We start from the raw sequence: 18,625 nt of genomic DNA, 5'->3' as shown, positions 1-18,625 counted from the left end.
GGTAATATTCAATTTGCATGAGCACAGAAGGAAAAAAAGAAGAAGAAGAAGCACAGAAGAAAAAAATGTACAAAGTCAGTACAAAATCTGAAAATATTTCCAAGATTTCTTTAAAGCAAAGTGTAAACAAGCAGAGTGTATGTAAATGCTCTATAATGGAAGGCTAGATTACATTTTTATAATTTTCCTTATAGATGTAGCGATTGCCCAATGTCCCACTAGTTTCTTGATGTTTTTATAAAATTCTACGATAGAAGATACTGTAGACAACTGTACTATTACCACACTCATTCATTTAATTTGATATTAAAGTAAAAGCAGCAAACTCACTCTCACCAAGACTTTAGATTCTTCAAACAAAATGATGAATGACTGATCTGATTCGATTCAAATCAATTTCATTTCTATAGCGCCAATTTAAAACAACCTCAAGGCGCTTTATATTATAAGGTAAAAACCCTAACAATAAACCGACACCTTATGATCAGCTGGGGGGTGAGGGGAAAGGGAGATCAAATCCTGGAACATTTACACTAACATACACTTTCTCTTTTTCTATTTTATAGCCTTATATTGCTTATTTTGATGTCTTCAGACTGCAATAAATTGCGCTTGAATCAATGTAAGCAAAAAATAAATAGTACATGTACACTGTTAAAAAAGGTAATATTCTGGCAGCTGGGGCGCCAAAATACTACCATTAAATAACAGAAAATAACTTTCTCATAAAAATACGGTACGATCTTGCCTTTTCCAGTGATTTTAAACATTAAATTAGGAACATGTTAATGTGATTAAACAATTAAATTATCTATAAATAGGGGAAAAAAAAAAAAACAAATCCTAAAAAAAAACAGTAATATTTCGGCATCTGGGGCGCCAAAATATTACCGTTAAATAACAGAAAATAACTTTGTCATGAAAATACAGTTATTTTCAGTAATGAAAATAGAGTTTGTTGCGCTAATTTCATGTGGGATTCTGCCTTTTCCAAGTGCTTTTATCATTTTAACGTGATCAAACAATGAAATTACCTATAAACAAGGTCAATGAATGTGGTAACATGAATCATAATACGTAAATGTACAGAAATATACAGTTAACTTAAATAATAATGGATTGTATGCCCTGGGACAGACTGACAGAGGCGAGGCTGCCATATTGCACCATCGGCCCCTCTGGGGTCTGGGGCCGATGGTGCCATATCGCACCATCGGTCCCCGGTAGGTAGGGTAAAGAGTCTTGACCACGGACACAATACCGAGAGTGTCCGAGCCGGGGCTCGAACCGGCAACCTTCTGATCACAAGCCAAACTGCCAACTCTTGAGCCACGATCGCCCTAAATCGCAATGATAATAATACTTATGTGATGTAACACAAGCTTATAGGAATCATGTTATATACTTTTCCACACACTCATTCCCCCTCCCTTTCCAAACGCCTTCGACGCTTATTCCCTTCGATGCTGAGGGTGGATCGAGGAGACCAGCGCACAGGCTGCAGGACCGGATGTACTGTCTAAATCGGCTGTCTCTCACCCTTTACCCACCCCTGTTGCTTGTCATGTGTTTCTTTGGTGTATTAAGAGTTTTTTCATGTGCTATGTGCAGAGGTGTTTTTTTTATTCTCAAACTGTTGGAGCTCAGTCTGGGGAGAGTTATTTTTTTCTCCTCATCTTTCCTCATGTGGTGCTTTTTCCATTGTTACACCTCTCTGACCTGTCTTCCCCATGTGATGTTTTGTGTAATGTATGTATGGTCGAAGGGTATGGGCAGAAATCTGTGCCATCAGAAACTGAATTTGAATAAGTTAAATTTGAATTTGAATTACTCGGATTGAATCTGAATTGTAACTTGAATGAAAGCTTTTGAAAACTGAATTTGAATTAGTCTAATTTGAAATTGAATTTATGGTTTGAAAATGAATTGATTTGCTTTGAAACTGCATTTTATCCTTTAAAAATTCAGCTCTCGAATAATTTCAGATTCACTTCTCACCATTCAGTTTCAGTTCTACAATTCAATTTCAGTTCCAAAATTCAGTTTTTGGGACTTACATCCGGTTCCGGTTCAAGCGCAGATTAATAGAACTACAGACTGATAGCGTTACTGACGGAATCTACAGCGTCTTGAGCTGAATTAAGACTTCAGAAGTCATTCGTCATGTCGAATGACCAGCGGATGAACTCTCAGGTTGGTAATAAATGTATTACATGTATAAGAACAAGCGTCATGTTAACAAATGATAGCCGTACAGTAACCTTTATGCTTATTGTAGCTGCTAGCTAAAAACGCTAATTTAACCTAGTTTGCCCTGATTTCAGCTTTGACAAACAAATATGATCGACTGTTTCTAGTAGAATTCCAAAGTTGTCATCTTGTACCCTGTCAGAGGCCTGTATGCTTGCAGAGACCCCTAGAGTAGGGAAACATGCAAAACGCTGTCCAAACCTTTGTATTTTAGCTTTATTTATGTCTTACACAGCATCCCAACTCTTTAGCGAACTTAATAACTTTAGCTAAAGTGAATAGTTAGTCTTATTCATTAGTGCAGCTTTACTGGATCACCTCTGTTTGAAGTAATATAATATGATATACAACTATCACTGTGTTTAACTACCATAATAATTCTTAGGGTACTGAGTGCGTGCTTAATTAGATTTTTTTTTTTTTTACATACTGCTCCATTGCTATGTTTGACAGGCTGAAGTTGTCGGGTCACCTCCTAAATCGACCATCTTTACAGGTGTTTTGTGCCAGAAATGGAGTGTCCACTGAAGACTGAAGATACTGAATCTTTACGCCGTGCCATTGATCCCTCCTGTGCCTTCATCTAGACAAGAGACATTAACTTAACCACTCTCACATGCTCTGTACCTACATCACCTTCCCTGACAGTCGTAGCTTGGCTCATCTGAGGGTGAAATTATAAGAATGTGTTATTTTGCAAAGTGCTCTCTAGGGTTCCTAAATAAAATATGGCATTGAGGTCATTTCTTTTGAATTAATCCTTCTTCTGAAATATAAGAACCTCTCCTGGTTTAAATGGCACTTTCTGTTCCTTACTTCCTGTTCCACTCCCAACCCCAAATAGATGCTGACAAGCTGACACAGTAACATGGAAGAGGGAAAGAAGCTGGAAAGGACTACTACAAATAAACCCAATGCCTAACAATGAAAAATGTAAAATAAGAAAAATAATAATAAAGATAAAAGATGAAGTAACAAGTTTTTTGTTTTTTGTTTATTCCAAATGATCATCCAGATGTCTGTGACATGTGATGACAAACACCATAATGGAAGGCCTTTGTCATCACATGCTTAAACTCATCATATATTTTTGCATATGCTGAACAGGCAGTCAGACATGCTGTAACTGTGGGGTGAAAACTGCATGAACACCATACGGCAGGGGTCTCAAACTCCAGTCCTCGAGGGCATGGAAAAGTTGCATGACACCGGCCTTCGAGGAATGGAGTTTGAGACCCCTGTCATATGGAATATGACAGGTTTTGGTTGAACTTCATGAAGACTCTGAAGTTTCTCTTCTATTCTGGCAGGACAGGAATGTAGCCTTGTCCTGTGAGCCACCGTAAGGATGTACTTAGAGTAGAACTGGAGTGTCACCGGCCTCAGGCTCTTCACCTTTTCAAAGACAAAGCAGTCATTTAGATAAAATATTAGATATTGTTTACCTGTAAATGCACAAAGAGAATTTAGAAATGTAATTATTGTCAAGAGTGAACAAGCACTGATAGTGTAATCTACAGCTGTGGCCAAACGTTTAGAGAATGAGAAGTGTTGTTTATTTACAAAGTTTGCTGTTTCAGTGATAGTTGTATATCATATTATATTACTTCAAACAGAGGTGATCCAGTAACGCTGCACTAATGAATAAGACTAACTATTCACTTTAGCTAAAGTTATTAAGTTAGCTAAAGAGTTGGGGTGCTGTGTAAGACATAAATAAAGCTAAAATACAAAGGTTTGGACAGCGTTTTGCATGTTTCCTTACTGTAGGGGTCTCTGCAAGCATACAGGGCTCTGAGAGGTACAAGATGACAACTTTGGATTTCTACTAGAAACAGTCGATCATATTTGTTTGTCAAAGCTGAATCCAGGGCAAACTAGGCTAAATTAGCGTTTTTAGCTAGCTAGCTACTACAATAAGCATAAAGGTTACTGTACGGCTATCATTTGTTAACATGACGCTTGTTCTTATACATGTAATACATTTATTACCAACCTGAGAGTTTATCCGCTGGTCATTCGACATGATGAATGACTTCTGAAGTCTTAATTCAGCTCAAGACGCTGTAGATTCCATCAGTAACGCTATCAGTCTGTAGTTCTATTAATCTGCGCTTGAACCGAACCGGATGTAAGTCCCAAAAACTGAATTTTGGAACTGAAATTGAATGGGGAGAAGTGAATCTGAAATTATTCGAGAGCTGAATTTTTAAAGGATAAAATGCAGTTTCAAAGCAAATCAATTCATTTTCAAACCATAAATTCAATTTCAAATTAGACTAATTCAAATTCAGTTTTCAAAAGCTTTCATTCAAGTTACAATTCAGATTCAATCCGAGTAATTCAAATTCAAATTTAACTTATTCAAATTCAGTTTCTGATGGCACAGATTTCTGCCCATAGAAGGGTAAGATGGCGCCGCCATTGCGTGCAATAGGTCGGCAGCCTTATGAAATTTCCCCTTGTGGGACTAATAAAGGTATATCAGATCAAATCAAATCAAATCCATAGCATTACATTTGAATTCAACAGTTCAATCTTTCAAATACTGGACAGATATTTGTGAAATTATGATACATTTGTGAATGTATTTTAACAATCTAAATATGCATATGTACAGACAGATGCATTTGATAATCATGAAAATTATGTTTTATTGCATTACAGTGATTTAACGTCAATTTACATTTGAAATGTGAAGTCACAGTTTATTTACGTAACTTTAATGATATCCTAGAAGAACAGAACAAAACTGTAAGATGCACAGTAAAATACTTTTATATTAGGATTTTTGCCTACAGTGCAGCCATACCCGCGACCTTGTGGTTGTTAGTTCACATTCATTGGCCGATGCTTAGCGTCATGTTATTTTGTGTCCCAACATCCAATGGCATGTCACATTGTTTTCATGGCCACACCCTCACCCCAGGTGCAGAGGCCTATTTCTGTTCAGGAATGTTGTGAATACTTTGAGATTTATATTAATTGCAATTCCTACCTCTACATTTATTTTTCTTAAATATATAATTAGCACAGCGTGGCCGTGCAATGTTTTATATGTTTTTTTTAGTTTTTATTCCTATTAATTATATTTTCACTTGTTACCTCTGAATTATTGAATCAGACCTAGATGACATGAAATTTTCAGCAAAATTATAATTCAGATACTCCTTTAATTATTGATTATTCTCATTAATTTTGGATCATTTTATATATTTTCCATAGTATTACATTTGAATTTAACAGATCATTCTCTCACATAACAGACAAATATTTGTGAAATTATGATACATTTCTGAATGTAGTTTACAATTTTGTACATATGCATATGTACAAAAATTATATTTAAAAAACAAGTAAATTGTGATTTACTATATTTACAGTGACAAAACTGTAAAATATACAGTAAGATACTTTGACATTACTATTTTTTGGAATAGTGTACTGACATTTTTGGTAAAATCTCACACAGCAGATATTTTAAAGTGCTGAACAGTCACGCCGGTTCATGAGGTCCTCTTGTGACTCAATATCTCTGTCGTTGGTCTCAAGGTCCTCCATGGAGCGATAGCTTGAGTCTGAACTCATCCTTAAAGGCAATTGAACAAACATTAGCACAAAAATGGATTTCCATACTGTTTAAAGAATACAAGTAATCTATCTATCTATCAGTATAATTGCAAATACCCTTTTGCCTGGCAGGTATGACTTCTGGCTTCCAGTTTTCTTCCTCTCTTTGGGTTCCGTGTCCACAAAAGCTACATAATCGATGAGGGTTTGGATTCTGGATGAATGCAAAATAAGAATGTTAGACTGTCTCATTGACTACCAAACGACTGGGATATGATGTAAGAGGTCACCTGTGGTATAGCATTGCAAGGAACTGGATAACAACCGTAACAGCAAATCCCAAAATGAACATAAAGGCAATTGGTTCAATTTGGATAACATCTCCTGTTTCCTGTAACTGAAGGTTTAACTTTGGGATGCAGATGGCAAAGGTGCTATTGAAGATCTGGAAGATGAAGGTTGCCACCAGCCAGAATGCATTCAAGATGAAGAAGGAAAAGTTTATCTGTGTGTAATAAGAAAAAGAAAGAGTAATTTAAGATTAACTACACGTGTTTTCCTGTAGGAGAAGTACCAAAGTTCATGTTGATAATAATGATACAAAGTAACAGTGCTTTCACCCTGGAATCCTAAAGATGTACAGTATGCCCCTTCTTGATAACACATCCTCCCACACTTACTTTATTTCTCAGCTCTCGGAGCTCATTGTCCATCTTTTTCTGTTTTTCTTTGTCATCAGGTAGAGGTTCAAGATACTCGTTTATAAGCTCTTCCCAGAATTCCTTTTCCTCCTGGAAAAGACAGAAACATTTTCAATAGTTAAAGCCATTTGAAACTAAAGAAATGGCAAAAATAGCTTTAAAGGAAAATAACCCACAAACATTTCTATTGCATGTGAAATTTAATTGGCAAGGTAAGCATTTGTGCTTGTTAAAGCACAGTAATTACAGTAAGTTCATCATCAGATGTGAGAAGTAACAAATACTATGTACAAGGTCCAACTGCTGTGAAGAAAAAGCGCTAACTTCACTCGGAGATGGAGAAAGATAAGAAAGACAGGACAGGAGAGGAAGAAGAGGTTGGATTTAAAGGTAAGGTCAGTGGCATTTGATCAAATAGAAGTTCAAAGCTTATATATAAGACCTCATGTTTTTAAATTAGATATTGGGTGTGTACATGTTTTTGTATATTGCGAAATATGAAACAACAAACTGAGGAAGACTAACTTTCATTTAAAGACTGGATGAAAATCTTCTACAGGTTAGTGCAGGATAAACAGGTAAGTTTGGATTTAAAGTAAAGAACAGTGGCCGTGGTTTCATGGTCACAGTTGGGTTAGATCATTTGTATCTGTATTTATTATTGTATTTGTATTTTTCTTTAGATTCAAGCTGAGTATAATTAGAATGAAAAAGACAGATTAAAGTTTGTATTCCTACCTATTGATATTATTTTATCATTATGTTGATATAACACAAGGACCAGTTAGCCTTGCTCAAAAATAGAAATGTCCTCTAAAGAGCCACTTTTTTCTTTCTTACTTTGAGTACATTTCAGACCTGGAACTTTGTTTTACTGTAACTTCAGTATAAAAGCTGAATCCATACTTCAACTTTTACTGGAGTATTTTTTAACAGTATTTAGTATTTGTACATACTGCTCATCGTCCGTTTTATAGATGGGAGTAAAGATAAATTCTGGACAGAGATCATGTAAACAAGGCAAATGAGATAATTGACAACACGTACACACCTGGTCGAGTGAGCCCTCTTGCAATTTCATGTCACTGTACAAACTCTTTAGCTTCTTAATCCAGCCTGCTAATAAAAGGATGGCAAAAATTATTAAATCACAGCTGTATGTTTATCTGAATTCAAAAATAAACAAAAAAAACCCCCAGAATGAATTTCATGGACTTACTTTGAATGTTGCTGTCTAATTGCCTGAAAGAAAATTTGGGAAAAAAATAAAACTAAACAAATAATATCAATACATAGGACTGATGTGCTGAAATTATTTTTCAGCTTCAGAACATACCCCTGCTCTTCTTCTGTAATGGTTATATCCTCCACAATAGTGTTTTGGGGTTCAGGTTCAATCTGCTCGGGTTCTTGGGCTGTGTTGTCCTGACTCCTACTGAGCTGTTCACCTTGAAATCTCTGGCTGGATTTTTTGCAGCATTTGACCCATGAGATGAACCATTGGCAGATACTTTTGGCTGCAAACAAAATCATACACGTTTCATAAAACAGAAAAACAATAACATTTGTGAGTGTCATAGAAAAAAGGCTAATATCTCTTACATTTCTGTGCTCTCGTTTGTGGCGTGAGAGCTGGAGGTGGGGCTGCACCAGCAGCAGGTTTTGTCTCCCTGGTGCCCCAAGACACATTGTTCATGTTAACCATGAAGTAGATGGTGAGCAGAAGGTAGGCGCTGGGGACGCAGATGATGTAGAGAAAGCCATAGAACACCAGATTAAATTCCTGAGGATGCATTGCTGCAGTGATTAGGTAAATGATGGCCATGAAGATGATGAAAATGCTGCTGGGTGTCAGGATAGTTTTCTCTTTCAACATTGATCCTGAATAAACAAGACAGTTGTTGAAGCAGGTTTAAGTATTTCTTGTCAAACATTAAACAAAGTCTGAATAACATAATGCAAAATTTAAAGTTAAATCTGTTTAAACATAGCATACCAATAATAGATATTGCCACTGTCAACATAAGGAATGCATAACAGACACTCAAGATTGCTGCAATGATAATTTGAGTGTCTGACTTGAGCTTGAAACAAAGACCCAGGTAGATGGCTGGAGGTATCACAGATATGACCAGAGCAGCAGCAGAATTGATGTTCAAAACGAAGGTTAAACTACCTGAAAGATATTTGTCATGTTTTAAAGTTGTATCCATTTTTACCTCAAATGACATTTCAGTGGACACACATTCACATGTGCACAGGTGATTTTGTAAAACAAAAGGTGATACTTACCTGCAACCAAAAGACAGATGGTGGAAGGTCCCATGATGGATGAAATCATACCAAACAGCTGGTAAAACATGAATGCTTTGGAAATGGATTTATTCTTCTTGGTAATAATTTCGGTGGAACCCAGCAGGTCCACCACATTGGCCATTGTTGAAGGCCCCCATCGCCGGCGCTGAAGATAGTTATGTTAGGGCTTATTTGCTAATACCACAAGCAATGTATGGATAGGTGAATAATTTCTATTAAACTTGGAGTAAAAAAGGAGACTGATGCGTTATAATTTTTATAACAACACAACACCAAATGCAGTATCATTAGAAAGGTTTTCACCTGGTTGTAGAGTTCCTTGAAGTCCATCGGTGCATTGGTGTAGGCATCAGATGCTGCATTGTACTCCACTCTCCATCCCTGCTTTAGTAGCAGAGTACATAACCACCGGTCTTCACCTGTGGTTATATATGTATATGTGTGTGTGTGTGTGTGTTGAAATGCTACTATGCAAGTAACCCCGGCTGAAGGGGTTACATGAATGGGATGAGGGACCTATGGAATCTTTGAGCTACTAGTTTGTTTGCCGTCAATATGGATGTTGGGTATCAGTGTTCCAACATTCTGAAGAAGGGACTGCTCTCACAGCTAGAGATTAACAAGGCACAACACACATGCTATGGCAAGGGGGAGCCAGGATGACAGGTGTTGTGGAAGTTTTCCATTAAATAAAGCCTGCAGACAAGCGGTGAGCGCTAGCTAACATTCTTTAATCAAAACACAAAGAACGGAAAAACCAAGCTTGGTGGAGCCTGCATGATCACGGTGCAAACGGTCAGCAGTGTCTCCCTGAGTCTAACACGGCTCTCAGTTAAAAACCTTCTTCAGGAACAAAAGGCAGTACACAGCTGTTTCACACTCCCAGGGTCCTCAAAGAGACTAAAGATTCTTCCTGTGGAGTTATCTGCTTCCCCCCAACTTCCTTACCAGACCCCCACTATCTGTCTTACTCTATGAGTGTGAGACATGCTAAAATCTAGTGGCACCAAGGCATTATACAATAAAATAATGTGATTAATACAAAAATAAAAGAAATTCCTATACACAGGTCAGGGGGGAGATATCATTACCCCCAGATGGGTACCAAGACCCAAGTGTGATAGAAGAAGGATTGCGAGATCTGAGGAACTGATCTGAAAGACAGAATCAGATAGAAGTGTTCCTTCTTCCTGATGTTGCTGTCACAGCTGCCGTGGCGAGCCGTGTGGTGTTGGAGGAAAGGACCCAAAATGCAGGCAAGCGACGGATGATATGAGTGAGAGTTTATTTACAGAGTGGCAGAGTGACAAAAACAGGCAATGAAGCATGAGCAGTTACTGAAGAAAACCTAAACTGGGAAAAACTAAAGAGCAAACCTGAAATCATCACGAAACGGAGTGAGGGGCAGAGAGACGCAGACTAAGGAACAGGATACCAAGAAACACAGGGAAACACAGAGGATGAACACAGACGATGCAATGAGGGACACAGCCATTCAGAAATTATTAGCATGTCTTCCAATCCAAATCTTTACAAAATCTCAGTGACATCTTACTCATAGGTTTTTTTATTTTATTTTGTTACTATGTGCAAACCTGATCCAGTGGGATGAATCCGGCCACATGCTGCCCCAACATGAGGGTATATTCTCAGACGGTCGATGAGCAACATCACAGAAGCAGGCTGGAAGTCAGTGTCCCCATCCAAAGCCAGGATGTAGGTGTTGTGCTTCTTTTTCTGGAGAAACAGATACAATTTGCTTTGTTGTACCCTTAAGCTTTGGACGTTTTTTATGTACCATGAGGGCTGTTTGCAAGCATGTTTGAGCAAATCAGAAACTTTCTCTTCCATCTCACCTGAGCTTGTTCTTTTAGCTTCTGCTCATCCTCTCCCTTCTGCCAACGAGTGTAATATTTGGTCATGAGTTTCCAGCCCAGGAGATAGTAAAGATACATGATCTACAAAAAACACAAATAACAATTAAAAATCTTATCTTTTTTACAACTCTAGACTTCAGATGATCTACATTACATGCTGGAGTTAATTATTTTCCTACCTGAGACCATCTCTTTTTGTGACGGATAAGTTCTTTATCCTTGAAGTGAACCACAATGTTGTTCCCTTGAGGCACGTTGACAATTAGACGACCCCCATATGGTGTCTGTATGATTTTCTGATCAGGGACTTGTTGCTGCTTTTTGAAGAACTTGTGATCAATGTTCTTGAAGACGCTGATGACAGACAGTGAGACAACATTTTGTTATTAAATTCATAAAAAGTCCAGGATGGTAAAATGAGACCTGGACTTAAATGCATTAATAAAAGACTGTATGTAAACTGTTAAGGTTCAAAATTAAGGAGACGTGTAAAAACAACCATGGTCCAGAAGAGCTTGGTCAAACAATTGATTTTAATGAACACACACAGCGTGGGGAGATGTTACGCTGTACGCAGACAGCTTTAGATCTCCGCCCAATAATACACAAGACAATCGTTTTATAGTATCAGGGTGTTTACCGACGCCCCCTCTACATCAAAACAAATACCAGACATGGAGAAGTTTCAAAATCACAAAATGTTCTGTTTACCACTTTTGACTCAATTCAAAAGAACATTGTCGCCTGTCTCCATGCTCCCGGTTCATCTTCTAACTTTCACTTCTCCCCTGGAACCTCAGGCGTACCTCACGTATGCAGGCCCAAAATACAGTAACAGCAAAATATGTCTGAACTCTTACCTACAAATAAGTCTATCTACTGTATGTGTGTGTCTACGTGTGTGTGTGTCCTCAGATGCCCTTAATGTCACCTCTCACTTCTCCTTCTAAGGCTCACTTCTGCAAAAACATATTATTTCCTGTCAGCCTGCAACCTAGTCTTTCACACACTGAAAGACACACAGACTGTTTAAACATCTGAATGCAATATCAATAATAATTATTAATACAATGGTAATATGAACAATAGCAATAAAATAATTTCCCTAATCCTGATACTCCCTCTCTCGACCTTACATACATTTTGTTGTGTCACTTCTCGGCCCACTCAGCCACTTCCATGTCCATCAATGACCTCATGGACATCTGGGTCACCGTTCTGGGGTCTCAATAAGACGCCAGTCTCCACCTGAAAACACTCCATGCTTGAGTCATCTATGCTCCTTTCTAGGTCCCTCTCTAGGGGCTCCCTTCGGTCTCTGGCCTCCAGGATCCTCGCCAGCCCATGGTCGCTTTGATCACGACATCCCCTGCAAAGGAAACAAAACACCTTCTCCCTACCTTATATTTATCAATTGTTCTCTTTATTCAAACTTGGTTCAACCTAATATTACTCAAAAGCATGAACCTAATTACGTATTTGGTTTTTGATTTTTATTTCAACACCTCTAACAAAGCGCTACTTTCACGTCTTCTCCACGAGTTTCCTCTTGCTCGCTCTCTTCTCCCTTACCTGATTATCAACATCTTGTATACACCCTTACTTCCTTTTTTTCTGTCAGACTATTCAGAACAGGGCTATTCTACTAAAAAATCAAAGAGAAAACCGTTAAGCAATTGAGCTCAAGCATATAAACAATTACTCATGAACAAACTTTATCATAGCCAAAAGCTGCCTAGAAACAACTCCTGTGTGTTAACGCTAACTTCATTTTAGAACTCACATTTCCTGTATTATAACCTGTCCTTGGTATAGCATTTTATTTCATTTTGCTGCTCTATAAACTTGTAAGTGGCCCCCTTTTGTTAATGGCACGAATTATATCAACAAGTTTCTCCTCTTTTAGCATTAACCCCAGATAAGACACATGTGGAGCTGCATGTGTTATTTCGGTACTTAACACGTCACACAGTTTCATTACAAGCAGAACAGTGCTGATGACAGACAGTGAGACAACATTTTGTTATTAAATTCATAAAAAGTCCAGGATGGTAAAATGAGACCTGGACTTAAATGCATTAATAGAAGACTGTATGTAAACATACCCAAAAACCTCTTTTAGAACTTCTACAAGGTTCTTGGCATATTCATTCAGATGGCGACTCCCCCCAACAGCTTCAAATGCATCATCAAAGTAGATATGAGCTTTAAAGGTGAAATCATTGCTCTTTGGGTCTTCTTTTGGTCTGTACTCGTCCAGTCTGTAAGGAAAAGCATGAACAGGAAGTGTGGGGAAATCCACAGCAAGAAAGTAAATTTGGAAGATGTTATGATTTTAATACTGTAAACTGGCTGGGCCAAAGATACATATTTATCACACTATTTTTGAGTGTAACATTGGTACTTTTCACTATTGCTGGTTTTTCTTTAACTATATTAAACCCTAATTAAATTTCATATCATCTTAATGATAAACCTTTAGTTTTTCACATTTTATTTGCAGTGCTTTAAGGAATCACAGAATTCATGTTTAAGTTTCCATGTGAAGAGGGAAGTCCAGAACATAGTAGTAACTCATGAGAGATTGAAGTTAGAGGAATAGCAAGATTTTTTTGACAGAATCAATGAGACTCACCTGAATATTGATATGATAATGCTCATCATCTCCTCGTAGGTCTCGTGCCACATGGTCGCACACAGATACACCATCACTCGTTCAGAATACCTAAGTCTTCAAATAAAATATTTATATATTACATATTTGCAGTTTGAAGAATTGACAGTATCATAAAATATTGCCTAAACCAGCGGTCGGCAACCTGAGCCGCATGGGGCTCTTTAGTCCTTATACTGCGGCTCCGCGTGGTTTGGGAAAATAAATTAGAAGTATTAGCTGAAGTGTATTTTATTTATGTTAGTTCTTTTTTAACTTGTAGTTCTAAATTGGAAGATTATTGTGATATTGAAATATAAAAATACAATTACATTCTCTTATTTTTTCATTGCTCAAAATAAGCGTCACACTCACGGAAGCCGATATACACCGCAAAAACTCAAAATCTTACCAAGAGTATTTGTCTTATTTCTAGTCAAAATTATCTCATTACACTTAAAATAAGACAGAATCAGCTAAAGGGCAACATTTCAGTAAGCTAAAGGAACTTGTTTCAAGACAGTAAATCTTAAAACTAGACAATTTTCACTTGTTCCATTGGCAGATTTTTTTCACTTATTTCAAGCTAAAATATCTTGTATTAAGTAAAAAAATCTGCCAATGGAACAAGTGAAAATTGTCTAGGTTTAAGATTTACACACTTAAGTGTAATGAGACGATTTTGACTAGAAATAAGACAAATACTCTTGGTAAGATTTTGAGTTTTTGCAGTGTACCCTCAGAAACGCCGTGCATTTAGTGAGACTTTCAACCCCAGATAGGCCAATTGTGGATCCAAAGATCCACATTATGTCAGCAGCTGTTCTCCACCGTGAACTATGTTAAAAACAAACACCGCTCACGCCTCACAGATGACAGCTTACAGTCCTGCGTGAAGATGAAAGTGACTTCGTACAGCCCTGATTTGCAGACGCTGTGTTTAGAGGTTCAGGAGCAGAAGTCTCATTGTAAACATACCACGGCAGACCCGACGATGTTTCCATGAACATGCTTTTCAGCATCTCTTTAGTGATCGCTTTTCACACACGGCTGCTTTACGCATTGTTACGGCCCTAGCTGGGCCTCCTGAAACTGCCCTTGTGTGGGTGTGGTTTTTCTCTCCGCCTCTTCCTCTCTTGCTCCACCCCTCTCTCTCTCTCACTCTCCTCTCTCCCCAGGACACAGCTGCTCTTGATTAGCCTTGTTGGCCACCTGAATCCAGTCAGCAATCACCTCTAAGGCTATTTAAGCTGGGGATGAGCTGTGAGCAGGGTGGTTTTTCTCTGGTGTCCCCACATGGGGTGTTCTTGGTGTGTGGTTATCCTGCCTGAAATGTGGAGTTGTGGAAGCAGTATAGCTGCTTTACGTGAGTAGTGTGGGCTTGTAGGCCTCGGCAGCAGTAAAGCTAGCTGCTGCTGGTGACAGGGTGAGCTTGTGGGCCCCTGGAAGTCCCTCCTCGTGGTGTGGAGTTTTTGTTTGGTTGTTATGTTCCTTGTTGTTGCAACCTTTTTCTAAGTGTTATTGGTAAAACGGCGTTGCCGGCTCTTTATGTTAAGATTATCTATAATAAAGACTTTTATTTACTAAGAACACCTGTCTGTTCTTCTTTCATTCTGTTCTGGACCCATTTGTTACTGGCCCCCTCACTCGCATGCCTAGACGTAACACGCATACAGCCGGCTGTAGCTTTTCAGCTCACAGTTCTTGAACATTCGTACATAAATAAGTGACATAATATTCAGTACTTACTTTTGACAGTTCACTCTTCGGCCGCTCCCTTCTGCCGTATTTTGCGGCGAAATTATCCACACCCACCGCCGCGCTATGGATTGTGGGATATATGGGACCACGAAGCGTGCACCGGACCATGATTGATATTTTGGGAAATCGACAGCGCATTTGGAGTATGCATTTGAAGTGCACTTTGAATTGGGACAGCCGTCGTCGCGTGGCGGTGACGTAATCGCACTTGAAATACGTACTTCAAGCGTGCATACCCTGAATTGGGACACAGCTATTGTGTTTGCTCCTGCTCTGTCTTGTTACCATTATCAGTGTCAGCTGGGTTCCCCATGTGCTCCCACGTCCCTCATTTCCTTGAGTGTATTTATGTCTGGGTCTCCCTCAGTTCTGTGTCGTGTCCTCCCTCTTGGCTGTGTTTCCTGCATTATCAGCTATTAATTTTCCAGTTTAGTTTTGTACCGTCTTTTTGCCCATTCAGCGAATATAGCTGCATTTTGGGTCGAAATGCAGTGTACCGCCTGCACACAGCCAATTTATGAAATTGGAATGGTAGCATTTTATAAACTTCAAGACAGATGTCAACTTCACTGTGATGTCAAAATGTTCTGCAAAAACCCCAAATTTCTTAAGAACAGAAAGAGCACTTGTGACCTTTTGTGACACAGATACTGAATTCCTTCCAAGTCTTCAGTTTAAATTATACCTGTTTTTGTCTGTGGACAGACATGGATGCAAACTCTAATTTGACTGGTTGGTAGACAAACATCCATTAGTTTTTGTTTTTGTTGTTTTGTTTTTGTTTTTTTTCTTCCTTTGTTTCTATATGTGGTTGAAGAACATTCTATGGTCATTGTCATGCCATGTTTATTTCCCCTTTCACTGCAACAGCTTTCCTTCTCTAAACTGAAGAAACCTCCTTTGTGCAGAATTAAGTTGTTGCCAAAGCAGAAGTCAAATATCTTCAAAGGTTTGGGTCTGAGGAATAAATCTCACCATAAACGCCACCCGGTACCATTTCTGGATTTTTTGACTTTGGTATTTGCCTAATGTCACTGTGTCATTGTGTGTGTGTGGGGGGGGGTTGCATAGTTATATTGCATTGACCTTTGCCACTGTTTAAACTTAACTATTCCTCAGATGCCTTGAAATATAATTCAACCATGCACAAAAGTAGTTAAATGTAAAAATAAAAATAGACATGTAAGTTCCAGGTGGAGACCGGTGGAAGAGTGAGGCTGGCTATGAATTGGGACCTGTCCAGACCTGTCCTAGCTCCTTCTTCCAATGAGTTGTGCATTTAGCCCTGGGCCTTCCGGTGTGCTCTGTGGACGTGTTTCTAGGCTGAGAAGAGCTTGGCTGCGTTGTATATATTGTAAATAGCTTAAATAGACCTTTATTTGTTTATCTGGTAGCTGTAGGGGTGAGAAGTCGTTTTCCTTTAGTACATTTGGGGATTCTCATTATAGGTAAGGCAGTTCTGTTTCATTTTTAGAGTGTTTTGTTTGTTGTTTTTGCTATGCCAACCCTGACGCTTGCTACCTTTTGAGTTTAATAAAAACCTGGTTGTTGTAAACCGTAATTTGGGAGCGTTCGTTTTTCCTTTGGGAGCATGGAGTGTGGGCATTTTCACTTTGTTTTTCTTTCATTTTCTTTTTTTTTTGTGTTGTGCTCCGGTATCCCACACGGCTCAGACCTGTAGATACAGGTCTGCGTTATCATGCACAGTTCAGGAATAAAAAGTATCTTATTATAACAGTATCGCCAGGCTAATGTATCCCTTGAGATTAGGAGCATTAGCTTACAGATTTTGACAAAATAAGTTCATGAAAACTTTTGCTTATATAAACTGATTCGGCCTTGCCTGAAATTATTTCTAAGATAATAATCTATTAAGATGACTTGCACCCCCAGATTTACCTCTTCTGTTAGGCTTCAGTAAATTATCTGTTTGTTTGTTTGTTAGTCAGGACGTATGATACTATAGAACAGGGATGTCAAAGTCAAATACATCAGAGGGCCAAAAAAACAAATTTTCTACAAGCTGAGGGCCGGACTGATTCAATGTTTATTAAAACATATTAAAATGATTGCACATAACCTATTGAACCAAGACCTAACACAGTGTACTGTATATTATTTAACGATTAAATGAATAATCCAATATTTTCTGTGGCTCTGTCAGTAATTTCAAGTGAAAACATTTTTCAACAGGCTCACAGACAAAAACAAACTTCCTTCAAAGAAAAATCACATGTTCTGTACATTAAATAAATAAAGCAATATTTTCTGATGGCTCTCAGTTATTTCGAAAGAAAACATTTTCAACAGGCAAACAGCAAAAAATAAATGTCATTCATAAACAAAATATGCTCCTTAATATCAAGATAAATGCATAAATGAAATTGCATGCATTATAAACTGAAAGTGCAATATTGTGCTGCTCTATGATCCTACCAATTACTGCTTTCCAATAGTAAAAAGAGAAAATTGAAAAAAAAAATCAAATCAGTTGTATTCTTTCTCATGGCTCTTATCTGCAATATTCCCTGAGTCTATTAACTGAAAAATAAATATAAATAAATAAAATACAATAAGATAAAATACAAAAATCTATGGCACACAGACAAAACAATACTTCCTTCATAGAAAAATCACATCTTGTAGAAACAAATGTAAAAAATTTAACTGAATTAAAAACTAAAAATACGTAAATGTTCTGCGATGCTCACTTGTCTGAGCCTGAGCCTGATACTTGGTGGTGTCTCATCTTTTGTATGAGTTCATCAATGTTCGGGGTCAGGCTCTGAGCTGAGGAAATCCTCAGTATTGAGTCAAGTGCAGTGCATTATGCAGTGATAAGCTGTCAGCTTCTCTGTGACATTTTCGTCCCGCATCCTCTCACGTGTCCTTGCCACCAATCCACTTATGTGTCCACACATCGTGGGTGCTGTGTCTGTTGTCAATCCCACGAGTTTTTCCCAAGGCAGTCCCATCTCATTTACACATCTGGATACCTCTTCATACAGATCTTGTCCTGTAGTCGTGCCATGCATCGGACGTAACGCCAAAAACTCTTCTGTTACGGTCAGGCTGGAGTCCACTCCACGAATGAAAATTGACAACTGGGCAATGTCAGTTGTGTCAGTGCTCTCATCCACAGCAAGGGAATATGCAATGAAATCTTTTCCCTTTTCCACAAGCTGTTCTTTTAGATTGGTGGACAGCTGGTTTACACGTTCAGCAACGGTGTTTCTGCTCAGGCTCACGTTTGAAAATAGCTGCCTTTTGTCTGGGCACACTGCGTCACAAGCTTTAAGCATACAGTTTTTGATAAACTCTCCATCTCTAAATGGTCGGGCTGATTTTGCAACTTCTTCTGCCACAAGAAAACTCGCCTTGACAGCAGCCTCGCTTTGTGATTATGCTTTTGTGAACAGAGCCTGCCGGGACCTCTTGATGCATTCTCAATCATCCAGGAAAGTAAATCTCCAAAAGTTGAATCTGTTCATCTGGAC

At 38.3% G+C, this 18,625-nt stretch overlaps 1 protein-coding gene across 1 annotated transcript; it reads right to left on the bottom strand.

Annotated features, from left to right (window-relative positions):
* Nucleotides 1–5,797: 5,797 nt before the first annotated feature.
* On the bottom strand, nt 5,798–13,487 carry LOC116322643 (chitin synthase chs-2-like). Its single transcript, XM_039605330.1, has 17 exons — nt 13,350–13,487; nt 12,820–12,975; nt 11,963–12,083; nt 10,894–11,068; nt 10,694–10,795; nt 10,433–10,574; nt 9,141–9,256; nt 8,814–8,982; nt 8,518–8,697; nt 8,124–8,402; nt 7,858–8,038; nt 7,741–7,763; nt 7,573–7,640; nt 6,501–6,611; nt 6,111–6,325; nt 5,938–6,034; nt 5,798–5,839 (listed from the first exon to the last, which is right to left on the bottom strand). Exons 3-17 carry the CDS (start codon nt 11,986–11,988, stop codon nt 5,798–5,800), a joined length of 1,926 nt encoding a protein of 641 aa, XP_039461264.1. The 5' UTR covers nt 11,989–12,083; nt 12,820–12,975; nt 13,350–13,487.
* Nucleotides 13,488–18,625: the final 5,138 nt, after the last annotated feature.

Source organism: Oreochromis aureus, linkage group 22, assembly GCF_013358895.1.
Source record: "Oreochromis aureus strain Israel breed Guangdong linkage group 22, ZZ_aureus, whole genome shotgun sequence".
Classification (NCBI taxonomy): Eukaryota; Metazoa; Chordata; class Actinopteri; order Cichliformes; family Cichlidae; genus Oreochromis; species Oreochromis aureus.
The sequence above is the reverse complement of the archived record's forward strand: the minus strand, read 5'-3'. Positions and strand labels throughout refer to the sequence as shown.